General features: G+C 35.2%; 1 protein-coding gene across 1 annotated transcript; it reads right to left on the bottom strand.

The window, feature by feature from the left end:
* Positions 1 to 2,187: 2,187 nt before the first annotated feature.
* LOC133533110 (CUE domain-containing protein 2) lies at positions 2,188 to 15,388 on the bottom strand. The gene is made up of 7 exons (XM_061872065.1): positions 14,834 to 15,388; positions 12,608 to 12,736; positions 10,297 to 10,381; positions 9,536 to 9,668; positions 7,483 to 7,646; positions 6,716 to 6,845; positions 2,188 to 6,222 (listed from the first exon to the last, which is right to left on the bottom strand). The coding sequence occupies exons 1-7, from the start codon at positions 14,997 to 14,999 to the stop codon at positions 6,160 to 6,162; spliced, it is 870 nt and encodes a 289-aa protein (XP_061728049.1). The 5' UTR covers positions 15,000 to 15,388; the 3' UTR covers positions 2,188 to 6,159.
* Positions 15,389 to 15,403: the final 15 nt, after the last annotated feature.

Here is a 15,403-nt window from a genome sequence, read left to right as displayed (position 1 = left end):
ATAAAATGGCCTTCCTATTGCTTTTCTCTCACATCTTAACGGTTAGAAAGAGATGGTAGTTTAAAATTTTCAATTGACATTTGACAGCCATTTGTGCCAACATGACTGCATATATAAAAATTGTATCTTAATTATTGGCAAATCAGTGTCATAAATATATTGGCTTCAAAAATTGTATCTTAATAAGAACAAATCAGTGTCATAAATATAAAAATAAATATAAAATGGCAGCATCCCACAGCATCTGTGAATTAAGATAAAACTTAACCTATTATCTAAAAATATAATTGCAGTCAAAAATAAAATAACCTATAAAATAAGTGACTTAACACTAAATTCAGATCGTCCGATAAATAATGTATTCTTAAAAATTAAAACTTGTCTAAAATAATGACAGTTCTGAGAAATATTAATTATAATAATAATCATTTGCTGGCTGTTTTAAGACTTTTAAGACATTACCATTACGTACCAATATTGACAAGAATGTACGGCTATAAAAAAATATTTTTTTTATTAATACATTAATTTGTTCATGAATACATCAAACATATCTATAGTCGTATCGTTTTGATAAAATTGCTATGGGCGCCCAGCGCAAAATAATTTAAATTTATTTATATCAAAGAAAAGATTGCATTTAATTGAAAAGTATGACAGTACATATTTAAAAATCATTCACATTTAAAAGCTGGCTTGAAATTCTACTCGTTGTCTTGTTTTGTACCACTCTGTCACGCTTGTATTTCTGTATTTTATCAAATAAATAAATACAAGTCCTATTACATGTCTTTTAGCTGTTTTAACATTTACCTAGTGAAAAATTAAAAACTAAATTTCATCTTATAAAAAAAGCTATATTCTCTCACATTTTTTGGGGATAAAAACAAAACAACCAAAAGAATTTTGACCCAGCTGTTCATATGGCTCATATTTATAACTGATGATTGTATCAACATCCAAAAAAACAATGCAAAATGTCAGAAAAATACATCGAAACCTAACGAATAGTTTACTAGACGAATTCTGAATGTCACACTCGAGAGACACACATACATCATAATAAGCTTTCGGATAAAATATTATAACTATAAGATACTTTCAGTAGCCTATAAATAAATAAAAATACATTTCACAGATGCTTAAGACAGCGCAGTAATCTTAGGAATCACATTTTAGGAATTAATCATATAAATATCGTTAACAATTCAAAAATCACAGGTCTTAAGACAGATCTAATACTCTTAACTCTATCGTAAGAACTTACGTTACTCAAAACTTATGTAATGTTATGAGTAAAGTTGTAGCTTGAAATAAATAATACTAGACGAATAGAAGGATTTTAATAAAGTATTCACAGAAACCCGCCACAAAAATCCGCTTCCAAAGTGTGGATCAACTTTCAAAACACTTATTTCTTGTCCCTAGACTCCCTCAAAGAAAAATGGAGTTTCAAAAATCATGTTTTTTTTTTTACTTTTTTGTTTATACGAGCATTATTAGATCCATAAGTATATAATTAAGACATTTAAATTAAGAACTTTATCAGATAGCAGTTACATTTTGTACGGTAATCCAGCAGACAATTTTTGCTTCATACAAATATGGTGTGTACCTGATTTTTGTATGGGAGCAAACTTTTTTCTGAGAGAAATCGATTTTTCTTTGCTAGGGACTCTAGGGAAACGAAATCAGTGTTCTAAAAGTTGATTCACCCACAATCAAAGTTACGCTCTCATTTTAAAACGATATGCTTAAATTAAATGAAACATGGCATGAATATTTTACCTGTTTAAGCTTACACGGGCAACATGTTATGTTATAAGTATGTAACTTTACTTTTGAGTGGCGTTTAACGTGAGACACTTCATTCGGTTCTTGTCTGTTTATCTGATTTAATTTCTTGTCTTTTAATTATTTAAGAATTCAAGTCTTGGAGACCCTATACATCTCTAAGGATAATTTATTGATCGTTTTTTTTTAATTATATTTTATCTCTGACACTAGACACTTACATCCCTAAAGAATTTTAGTATTTATTGTTTGTATTTTTTTATCATAGTTTTTTTTGTGTAATATGACATTTAGAGACTGTATACATCTCTAATAAAGTATCTATTAATATTTCATTGATTCCATATTTGTAATTGTATTTTATAATTTTATTGTTTGTAAAAAAATTACATATTCGATATTTGATGACAAAATTCATTTTATATTAGGATGTCATTTCAAAATGAGTGTAACTTCGTCTGTTATGGCGGCGGCTAGGTTCGAGTGACTCTTTATGTTTTTTATTTAATTTTCTATGTGCTAGTATTATTTATAGTTCTTACTTGTCGAACTGGGAATGTATCGATATAACGAAATGTGAAAATAATTGCAGGCGTTTAAGCGATATTAAAACCACTTTCAAAAGTTTAATAGTATAAGATCTACTATATAGTTAACTATAATGAAAGTTATTTTTTCTATATGCAGTTATGTTTAAATGTAATCTAAAAAGATTTAAGTAATAAAAATAATTTAATTTCATGACACATTATTAAATATCCCCTAATATCTTTCTAATATAAATTGCTAATAGGGCACAAAATTAACTATCATAAAATCGGCTTTGCTGCAATTTTATTTCTTTTAAAAGTAGTTTTAACAGACCTAAAAAAGGAAATCAAGAAATATATTAAAACTTATTTTCAATTATTACAAGAGTCACTTTTCATATTGTTCTAATTAAATATATCGAAGCGGCCAAGGTGTTCACAAATATCGGAACAAATCATATATCAAGACGTTAAAGAGCAAACCTGTTCAGATATTTTTGAGCACTATGGCCGCCCCGTTATATCTGACGGTGACTGTACAATGAGTCCGTTACAAGTTGTAATTTACAACATAAAGAATAACAAAGACACAAACGTAAAAAAAAACATTTGGTAAGATTAAAAAAGTATACCGATTATGGTAAAATAATCTATTCTACATTCAGTTAAGGTACAGTTCCATTTTCGACTGCACGCAGATTACTACCGCGGTTGAACGTGGTACAAAGCTTTAAATAATATCAATTTTTTAGCTGAAGTAAACTTACGTTTTTTTCATGCAACATATAATTCAGGTGAAATACAATGATTTAAGATTTTTAATAATGAGAGTTATCTGTAGTTTTAGTGTTTTAACCTATTGTTATATCTAAAATATTAAATTATATAAATATACATTTGTCAATTTAATCCAGCTAAAAAAATACTTTTACTACTAAATCGAATCAACCAATCATACTGAATTCTCTCATAGTGATGTACATACATTATTCTACTATCGATATCGATACATTCCCCTAACTAACCGAATGAACACTTCCCATAGACTAGCGTTGTCGCGACGGGACGGCCTGACGCCGGTCGCTGTTTGGTTGGTACTAGTGATGCGCGTAATATTGCCATATCGATATAATAATACATGATGTAATAAAAATAGTTGGGATTCGTTTAAGGATATATTTGGTATCGCGTTCTAATTAGGAAAAATCAGAAGAAAAAAATTTTCATCCTTCAATTTTTTTTCTATGGGACAGGTCGTCCAAAAAAAACGGCCAAAAAATTTTCTTCTATTTTTTCCAAATCAGAAAACTTATTCGAATATGCCCGTAAACGAAGACCTACTATTATTGTTAGATAACAAACAAATACAAATAGATACATAGATAAAAAAATCTGTTTCTAGACGTATAGTTTTTACTAAAGCATTGAAAATACCTCAGAAAACACATGAAAAATGCCAAAATAGCCGAGGGCTAGTAATTTCATGAAATAAATAGTTGACGAAACTACATAAATAAAAAATAAATATTAAAGTCATACGCGCATCACCCATAACATTATAGTTCTAATATAAATAAATAAATCACGCTGGTGTTTATATACAATGAAGAGCAAATCAAGATATTACCTTATTCAAAAACGTATAAAGAAACGAGTAATTAATAAAAATCTACGAAGAGTAAATGGGTCAAAAATTTTTCGTTGTCTTGTTTCTGACCACTCTGTCATGCTTGTATTTGTGTCGTCTATCAAATAAATAAATAAAAGTCGAGTGCTGTATGTCTTTCTAGCTGTATGTTATAATTTACATGAGAAAAATTCAAAAATAAATTTCATCTCATACAAAAAGCTACACTCCGTCAACTTTTTTTTGGGGCAAAACAGGACAACGGAAATAATTTTGACCCAAATAGCGATCTCGAAATTTAGTGAAATTTTAATCATGGTTTCAAATGTTTCAACTTTTTGTGAGGATCAAATATCAACAAGGGATCAACTTCAAGGTAGGCATAAAAGTCAAGGAGAAATCAAAGTCAGAATTTTTGACAGAGTACTTTGACTTTTCATGCGACGATTTAAGGTTTCTTTTTTAAACTGAACTCTAGATTTGCTCCTCATTACATATAAAATAGAACCCAGCTTAAAACGAATCTAAAACATCACAGGCCACCTAGAGGCGGCCGATAATCAGACTAGCATATTTTTGGCCAACTCTTAAAGCGCCTAAGTTCATTTCTTTTTAAGAAATTTCTTTAAATAGAAAACAATTGAATATCTATTAAACTAGTTTGATATGCGGGTAAATATCGAAATGGGATCGTTTGAGTCTACTGTTGGAAAAATGGGTTATATTAATGAGACATAAATCAACTTTACAAATGATTAGGAATTGTTTCTAACAAAGTTCGGAATCGGCGGTAAATACCGGTTTATTTCGGTTTTACTCCGAACTTTCATTAGAACGCGAACGTTTCAAAAACATTATTGTAACTTGAATAAACCGGTTTATTCGACGAGCGACGAGACAGCCGGCCGGCCTGGTGGTGTGCCGCGTAAACAAAGATACCGACATAGGATGAAACCGGTTTTTATTGTTCTAAACCTGACAAGAACTTTATGGAAATGTTCTTCTAAAAACCGGTTTCAAATTAACGGTTTTACGAAACCAACAGAAACTAAAAGTTTTGCGCCAACTACATAATAATGGTTTGGAAATTAAATCGGTTTCCGAGCCTTGGTTTCTAATGCATTTACAATAAAAAAACCCGTGTAAAAATAATAAAAGCCTCTAAAACATACCATAAATACCATAAACTTTCTCTTTATTAAGTATTTATTACTCAATAATGTGACTATCAATGGACAAACGTCGATTTTTTTAATTAATTTACATGGGCGGCCAAGTAGAATTTCAAATAATAAATAATCTAGGATGGTCCCATATAAATTTCGTTTGTATAAAATGTCAAACATTTCAAGCGGGAAATAGTTTATTTAAAGCCTGACCAGTAATATATAATCACGCGCCATTTAGCGGAATTTCATTGGGACTAAATTTTTCATACTAAACTGGACTGTCACCCTATACATGAGAATAACAGCGTCCTCTTGACAATTATCATATATTACTGGTCAGGCTATAATTAGGATTGTCTTCATATATATGCTTTTCCATCTATCATCTGAAGAAACTTAACGTCCGCTCAGACACCTAATCCCAAATGTCCATACCAGTGTTGGCCGAACGTTAATTAGAATTGAAAATACTAAAAAATAACCATTACAAATTGAACCGTAAACTGTAACCGTCCGTTACGGTTTACGGTTCAATTTGTAATGGTTAATGTTTAGTATTTTCAAATTCTAATTAACGTTCGGCCAACACTGATCCATACCATCCAACCTTTAAGACCCAAGAGGTGAAAATATGTCGATTTTGATGCAAATATGCATCATAATCTTTTAAAATGGCGATACGAGATTTTATTGAAATACGTACTAAAATACGTCACGTATTTTAGTCTCCATAAAATTACAATAATTGACCACATTGATCCACATTTCGACGTCAACCCGCACACACAAACTATACACTAAAACCATTTAAAAATCTTAACCGACCGCGCGTCAGACCCCATCGCGATTCGCAACACTCACTAATAAAAGACCTATTTGAAATAATACTGTTAAGAGAGAGCGTAATAATCAACTTAAGCACTAAAATCATCAAAACCAAAATCAGTACGGGGAGGTAATGAACGCTACACATGAAGGGGAAGCTAGGGCCGCGTGGGCCGGGGGCAGGGCAGGCCCGGTACTGATGTGGTTTTAATGGTTAAGGGCAATGCTGTTTTTTGGGCTTTTTCAAGTTTTCCTCGTCGACACCGGACCTTGGTACCTGGAATTTGTTTGCTGATATAGTTTAATGCATATTTAGCGATCTATGCAAAGAAAAATGTAAAAAAATCTCGTAATTCCTAAAAGCAAAAACAGTAATTGGAAGAGACCTAAAAAAAGAACTACTACATCTATTTTTAACCCTACAGTGGTCGTAATAAAAACTACTAGGTATGAAACTCATCTTAGTGTGGTATTCCACCTGTCCAATTTCTTGGTCCAATGTGCATTGCGTCTCGTTCTCTCATTAAGCAAAATGTGACAATTAATTTCATTGACATGGTATCCTGTTTTTTTTTTTTCAAGTTAGAATTTACAATTAAATCAATCTATCAAAATACAAAACAAAATCAATAGCTTTAAGCGTCTTCTAAGAGATATACTATAATGTATATGGAACAGTGAACTTCCATTTGTCCCCGTCGGGTACAGTGGGGGAGGGGGGTACATAGGAATACCCCCGAAGTCCGAATAAATTATTGATGAACCCTCACCTCAGTGTACCGCTCGCCCTTGAGCGACACGATCTTGTTGTCGCGGTAGCGGACCATCTTCTTCGGCTCCATCTTGGGCGCGAGCGGCTTGTGCTCCTTCGTGTCAGAGTTCTTGTCCACGTACGAATAGCTAAAATAACATTACTCATGCTAACTCTCGAAATAAGTGAAATTTAATGATGGTTGTACAAGCTGAGCCCACAGAGCTCGAGGGAGCATATCAGTCAGTGTTAAGCTGGAAAGGCTAGGTAATCCTAAAAAAATCCCACTTTAAGCTAGGTAAGGCGGAGGCGAAGAGAATTTGAAATAGAGGTGTAATGTCAAAGAAAACTTTGTAGCCACGTAAATTTACTGCCATCATTCGACACATAATTGAAACTTTTAGAACGCCATTTGACTTTGATCCTCATTCTTTTACTGATATGAGTTAAATTTGTTGAATAGCAAAAAGTGGCGGTTGTCTAATGGGAAAACGAGATGTTTTGTAGCAGAGTTATCTGCACTGAAAGAAATGTTTGCATAACTGTAACAAAATTTTGGTTACTGTTTACACAAAAATTGGGACTTGCGAACTATGTGTCATATGTTACAAAACCGTGTTTGGCTATCAGTGTTCAGGTACTGGGTATACACTACAAAATAAGTTTGTAAATTTATGCAAAGTTTATTTTCTTATAACCGTAGTTTAGTTATTTAGTAAAGTTACAAAACCAGTTCGGCTATCTATTTTTTTCAGTGTGATAAACAAAATGTGGAGTGAGACTCACCGAGCAATGATACGGTTCTTGAGCTCCGAGTCGTCGCAGAGCGGCGTCTTGCTGGCGTGGGCCAGCGCGGCGGCCGACAGCGCCTGGCCCTGCTCGCGGCGGTGCAGCAGCGTGGCCGCCGCGCGCTCCACGTCGCCGCAAGCGATGGACACGCAGTGCTTTATCTGTTATAGTTGGATTTCTTTTGTATAAGCGCTGGTGGCCTAGCGGTAAGAGCGTGCGACTCGCAATCCGGAGGTCGCGGGTTCAAACCCCGGCTCGTACCAATGAGTTTTTCGGAACTTATGTACGAAATATCATTTGATATTTACCAGTCGCTTTTCGGTGAAGGAAAACATCGTGAGGAAACCGGACTAATCCCAACAAGGCCTAGTTTATCCTCTGGGTTGGAAGGTCTGGTGGCAGTCGCTTTCGTAAAAACTAGTGCCTACGCCAAATCTTGGGATTAGTTGTCAAGCGGACCCCAGGCTCCCATGAGCCGTGGCAAATGCCGGGACAACGCGAGGAAGAAGAAGAAGTGGGATTTCTTTTGTGGTAATTTTTCCATACAAAGATTATCGACTTTCCTCTCTGGATTATAATTATAATTGTATGTTAATGTTATTTAATTTTAGTTCTAATTAATTAACTTTATAAATTATGGATTGTCAATTGTCTGAAATAAATGAATTTTAATTTTTTTAATTTAATTTTTTGACCCTAGATGAATAATTCTTCTGTCTGTCTGTCGGTGCGTTTTGCGGTTTTGATATTCATAAGAACTAGATTACTTTAAAAAGCAGTAAACATCAGTAAACAAATGCCTAGCATGCTAAGTCAGAAAATAAACGCAAAAACCAAAACGGTCGGACACAGATAATTTTTTTCTCGTTCTGATGTTCATTATGGTCGCACACTGTGCGGTTCGAGAGGAATTTCCTCCCGCGGACGCTCCGGCTGTGGAATGAGCTCCCTTCCGAGGTTTTCCCGAGGGTCTACAGTATGGGGTTTTTCAAAAAAGGAGTGTACAAGTTTTTTAAAGATCAGCAACGCGCATGTAGCACCTCTGGAATTGCAGGCGTCCATAGGCTGCAGTGACTCCTTACCATCAGGCGGGCCGTACGCTAGTTTGGCACCGTCGTGGTATTAAAAAAAAAATTCGTTACGATTGGTTAAGTTTTGGAGGAGGAAAATGTCGAGAACGAAAACTCTAATTATGAGATTTTTACGCAGGAGTTTTCGCCTAAGCTGTACTTGTCCTTATCGCACTCATTTTAAGAGCCACTCCCGTCAGCGCAATGAGAAAAAATTACCTAAAATTCTGAAATTTGAGAAGGGGTTCAGATGTCCTCTTAATAAATGTTTGTACTGAATTCGGCTACCTAAAAAGAAAATATAGCGTGCTGCTACGCACGAAAAAAAAATCATAATCCGCGGCGCACTAGCCCGCACTCACTGGTAAGTCCCTGGCTACTAGCAGGCATTGTGAACGTTCGGCTTCCTCAGAGCTCGCCATCTCGAAGTCATTTTTACAATATTCCACACCACGGGGTCCTGAGTCCCAATACTATCACCACTGCTCTGAGTAGCGTCTTCGATGCAAGCCATTTAGATCTTGCAGGGAAGATCAGAATTAATTAATTATCCCTGCAGACTGAATATAAAATAGACTTGTTTTGTTAGACTGAGCTTCATAGCGCAGGGAACACGTCGGATCCGACATATTGGGTCGTTTTCTGGTTCACGTAATATCAAACATCGACATGTAAAAAATACTTTGTCTCGAATTGCCAAAAATGTTCAATGTTTGATATTTATGCACTACAACATTTTTTTTTAGACATTTAAAATATTGTTGACGATGTGCTGATAATTCGTGAAACAGAAAACGACCCTTGCAGGAGCCACTAGGAGCGTTATCAGCCCCCGTTGGCAAGTGCCCAGAGGCCGAGTGGATCTAATAATCCCTTAACTCTGCTTTGCATATCGTCTTGGGTGCAAGCGCTTAAGATCTTGCAGGGTAGACCCTGAATGACGCACGGCTACAGAAAGACTGTTATATTGTTAAATTTACCTCCATAGCGCAGGTGTTAGGGAACATCTCATGCAGCACGGCGCATTGGGCAGCGAGCATAGGCAGATCCTCGGCCTCCAGCAGGCTTCGTTGACGTTCGGCCTCCTCGGAGCTCTCGGAGTTCGAATGAGAGCTGTGACAGAGTTATTTCTAGTTTCCAAACAGAAACAACTAATCGAAGGAGACAAGATTTTCTTAAATATACTAGTTTTATTTTTTTCAACAGCCATACCCTGCTTACTGAATTTATAGGTATACTGAACAACTTTTGTTATGGGACCTATGCCGAAATCGCGAAAAAAAAATGGCTGTCCCATAGAAATCAGCAGCATCACATCAGCTGAATTTTTGAAACAGCCAAATTTTTTTTTCGCAATTCAGCATTGATCCCATAATGTTTAGTATAACCTATCAATTCACTACGCACAGTATGGCTGGTGATTAAAATTACAACCTGTATAATTAAATTTTAAAAAATTAAAAAAAAATACTGCCTGAACAAGATTCAAACAACTAAGCTAAGCTACCGAAGGTTATCCGACTACGACAAAGAATGAAATGCTACTTTTGATGCAAATGTTTGAATTGTTACCGAACAATATACTAAAGTAAATAAAATTGTATAACTATTGTGCAATTTATAGCTGCTGGTTCTCCGAACAATAAATAAATCGCAAATGTACATTTGAAAACAATATTTATTAAATTAGTAAGTGACAATATAATTCTACTGTAACTACTGTAATTATTGAATATCTCACCGGCTGGGCTTGGTGGCCGTGGGCAGCATTTCGCTCAGAGTGTGAAGAGTCATCGTCAGCTTGTCGCTGCTGCTTGACGACTCCTCTGTAACAAGTACAAGTCATATATATACTCATCACTGGCCGTTCAACGAGGAAGTAAGTGAGAACCGGCCATTTCACGAGAGGCCATTTACTGGTCCGGTCCTAACCAACAGACTTGACGGCCGAGTATAACTGGCCATCTCTGGACGGTTTTCCTTCATAATGCTATTAAACGCTACTTATTTTCAGTTTAAACTGCATTAAAATTATGACTAATAATGATCAAGACTTGCTTATGACGACATGGTTAGGCTGCGTTTGCACCAGAAATGTAAGGATGCATATATGCAAGGAATTTGTGTGGAACCAATGGAATAACTTCATTTACGTATCCTCAGCGCAGCTCCAGTCGTCAATTGTGGCTTGCCATCAGAGAAGGACCCTCATTTCCTTATGCTTCATCTGCAATAAGGGCGTTTCTATCAGATTTCTGTTGGAATTTCAGATGGGAACGTCCTTATTGCACTTGAAGCACAAGGACCCTTCTGTAATGGAATGCCACAATTTTCTATTGGTCTTAACAAACACATCCCTCGTTACGCATCCTCGCACATTGCTGGTGGAAATGCAGCCATAGGGTACATAAGCGAGGGTCTCACATTTTCTCCCCGAGAATCAAGGACGCAATACTTCTAGCCCAGAGGGCCTACCGCAACCACGTTCGACGTGTTGCCTCCCTGTCACACTTACGTATGAATATACAAGTGCGACAGAGAGGCAACACGTCGAACGTGGTTCGCGGTAGGCCCTCTGACTTCAGGCCTTCAAGGTAGTATAACAAGTCGTTGAAACCTTAGGACGCAATACTAGCTCTAGCCCTGGATTCACGCCTTCAAGGTAGTATAACAAGTTGTTGAAACCTTGCAACAAGTTGTTGAAACCTTGACCCAAGGACTTCAATCCAATCTAGATTACATAGCGGCGAGCTGTTTATGAAGCATTTAGGGCGTATATTCCGAAAGGCCTGTTAACATATTGCGCAATAAGCACTAAAAAGGACACTGAATGTCGTTGGTGCACCAAGAATTAAATTAAGCTGTTTAATAGATGTAATATTCGAAAGGATAATTATCAATGATAGTTATCTTGATAATTATCGTGATATCTATCGTCATTTTTATGCCTGATAATTATCGATTTGATAATAACTTAAAATTTTACGAAATATAATATGTTAAATACTAAAGTGTTCATTAAAAAAATGAATCAATATTACGTCAGTTTTTATTTGTACATAGCAAAAAACGCCCCAATCATATTTTTTTACTAAGTATCAAATAATTCAAAGAAAATAAATATAGCACAATCCATACCTGGGATAATTATCTGATATTTATCGGATAATTATCAAAGGCTATAATTATCTGGATAATTTCGAACTTTGCGTAATATTGTTAAAAGATTAGGTGCCGTGGGCTTCAACAACCATAATTTTTATTGAATTTTATATATTATATTATTTTTACTGAGGTTTGCCAATAAAGAGTATTCTATCTATCTATCTGTCTAACGAGTATTTTAAAGTCGGTCTTTCTGTTATTCAATCTTCAACCGTTTATAGTTAAAAAACATTTAATTAAATATGCAATATTTATAAACCATAATCTGTTAAGTATAACAAGCCCTTGATATTGTTTGTCCTTAACTGTCATTTTGGCATTTGTGTTTGTTAGAAAGGGGTTTATAAAATAAATGGTGCTATTTTCATGTCACTGTAAATGTTGTATCGGAGTCTCTATTGGTTCCCATAATAGTCATACATTTTATAACTTTTGTGATTATAAGTAGTGTTTAATATTATAGATCTTTAATATTAGAACTATTTAGCGTTATACTCAACGAAAATTATGACTTATTCATGTCTATAAATCATATGGATATCAATTTCTGAATAAGTTAAGTTTATGGGAAATTGACTCACGTTGTATTGACTTGTGAAGGAGCCCTTGAGGGCTGAGCCTTACTTGCAGAATATGTTTTTTTAAATTTTATCCAGATATCAGTATAGTAGAGGTTTGTAAGTGGCTAAAATTATGAATGTAAAATAAAAAAACTAGGTAAAATAGCACTAACCCTGGCTAGATGGAGGGTCACCCTCCTCGCTTGTGAGCAGGGCCTCCAGGTCCACAGCCCAGGAGCACACGCACTCCATATCAATGTCGTCGAACTGCGGGAAGGACATCATCATCTGATTGAACCCTGGATTAGAGGTTACTACAGAACTGACCATGGCTAGACGGAGGGTCGCTCTCCTCGCTCGTGAGCAGGGCCTCCAGGTCCACAACCCAGGAGCATACGCGCTCCACATCAATGTTGGCGAACTGCGGGACGTACGCCGCCATCATCTCTATGAACCCTGGAAGACAGATAAGGGTAATGTATTTTTTATTATTGATATCTATTTTTCCATTACATATTGTATCCATAAAAGTAAAACAAAGTCTCTCACCGCCTCTGTCTATGTGTATGTTTGTATATGCGCGATTAACTCAAAAACTATTGAACGGATTTTCATGCGGTGACACCTACCAATAGAATAGTGATCCTTGATTCCTCAAGACAAGGTTTAGGTGTATAATTTGTTAACCTCTGCAACGCCAGAGCGGGTCGCTAGTGTTCTAATATATTTGATCACTTTAGCCATCACTATTTATTTCATGCTGACTGAATAATAAACTATTACACGCTAGCTTTCGTAGTTCCCTACTCAAGGGGACATCAATAAAATGGTATACACTGATTGCTTTGTCTGATAGAATCTCCCAAAAATTATTTTTCTCAAGTCCGAATTCCAGACACAGTCCAACAACACGTGAGACAAGTCATCAGACTTCTGACAGTCTACACACAGTGGTGACGGTTTAACACCCATCATACAAAGAAACTTGTTTGAAGGGATGTGTCGGAACGGACTCAGAAAGTTGAGACTAACACTTTTCTAGCGAGGTTGGCAGAATCAAACCACGGTATCCACAAGGGTCTAGCTTGGATTGTTCTGTACCAGATTCCTACACCCCTTGATAAAAATTGATCTCCAAAATGGTATATTTTTACACACTAATGCCACTAAAATGTTGATATGCAGGCAATATGATGATTATTCAGTTATGGATTATACATTTTGATATCTAAATTATATCATTTAGCTAAATATTTACAGCATCATCTATGTATTACTGAAAAAGATTATTTGTAGCATCAAAAAATTTTGTGAATCCTAAAGCTCATCCTAGTTACTTGGACTTAGTGATAAATTGAAACTTTAGTCCTTTGAAATATGATAGAGAATGAATTAAGTATAGAACTAATGCTTTCTATGTGTGATGTGATGTGATGTGTCACTTGGAAACAAATTTATTTCTAATTAAAAAATTGCAGCAGTATTGGATACACATGTGGTCAAATGTCAAACTTTTTTTTAATTTTATTATTATATAGCCCTTTGTTCTGAACATGATTGTTGTTGTTTTGATAGTAAGTTAGTCTTGAATACTAACCAATTGCCAATAAATGGCACACAGACAGGAATAAAATATGCAAGAAATGTAGAAAAAATAAAATTTACTTTACTGTCTTAAATAAAGAATTCTTAATGAATTCTTAATTGATTAGTCTTGAATAGTCATATGAAGTCTCTTAGTTCAGTGTGCCTGTCGGCAAAGGCCTCCTCCAACTCCTTCCAGTATCTTCTCTCTCTTGCCACCCTTGTCCGGAGGTCCCATTGTACGTATAAATTCATCTTCCCATCATGTTAATTGAGGGCCTTGTAATTTTGACCCTTCTGTAGGGTGCCACATGCGAATTCTTTGGCTCCTCTTTTCTGTCTTACATCTTATAATGTGACCTCCATCCATTTTTGCATATCTATGTGGGTGACACATTTTTGAATAATGTCAAACTTTAATTCAATAATTATTCATTATTGATATGGTTCTTGTCTGATGGAACTCATATTTTAAAGGAATACTTAATAAGAATTACATTTTTGGGACATTTATCCTACTGTTAGCAAAATAAACAAGTTAGCTACAACTGACTCCACCCAATATTGATTGATTTTTGTAAATTGTATTTACAGTTTTTTTCTGATTTTAGCTGATTACTATCCAGCTGTAGATAAAAGTATTATATATTTTAAAGGAAGACAACTGAAATCAACTAATTTATACTTGTTTTCTTCAATTCATACCTATTGATTTTGTGTAAGTTTGTATATAATTCTTTAGATCTCCATTAAAATAAAGTGTAAATACATTATACATCATTACCACAACTGCATTTACTCAGTTTATAAAGTAATTTATAAATAAAATGTAAAGCCACGAGAAACGGACACCAAATGCAAATTAGGAAGTTCATTGCGACGAAAATAGGATGTTTATTGTCATAATTTCCATCCCAAAACGTAGTTTAGTTATGTATCTATTAATATATAGCATTTCAAAGTATTTACCTTCAACATCGAAGCAGGGATCCTGCGAAGATTCCTCCACGAAAGAAATCACATAAGACAGCACTATATCGTCAATTACGTTTAAGTCCGCCGAGGGGACGTTTTTAGTAATAAATTGAAACAAACTCTCCTTAACAGCAGACTCCTGCAATGCTGTAGTGCTCATTTTCACTTACAACAATATATTTTTCAAGAAAAGTAGAGTTAATAAATTCTGTTTGCAACCAGGCAGCGTTACGCCTCGGCAAACAGGTAAAAGGGACGACGTATTAGAGCAATTGGCGGCTCCTGAAAACCTTTTCTCTTATAACTAGATAGCTTGTGCGTTAATATTAAATTACAAGGGAAAACTGGGCTATTCCGCTGGAATTCCAGAGTTCGGCGACGGAAAATCAATAAAACACAATGCAATGTTTTTTTTTCTTATGTCATAAATTTGTTTATGTTGCTCGGGCATAGACTCGCGAGTATACAGCCACGGATGACATTGTGACAGATTTAAAGGCCCGATACACTTACCAGTATTGTTGTTTGATGTACGGTGCCTCGGCACTTTCCCTGAACGCACCC

Source organism: Cydia pomonella, chromosome 28, assembly GCF_033807575.1.
Source record: "Cydia pomonella isolate Wapato2018A chromosome 28, ilCydPomo1, whole genome shotgun sequence".
In the NCBI taxonomy this organism is placed as follows: Eukaryota; Metazoa; Arthropoda; class Insecta; order Lepidoptera; family Tortricidae; genus Cydia; species Cydia pomonella.
Note: the sequence above shows the minus strand (reverse complement) of the source record. Positions and strands in the feature narration are given on the sequence as shown.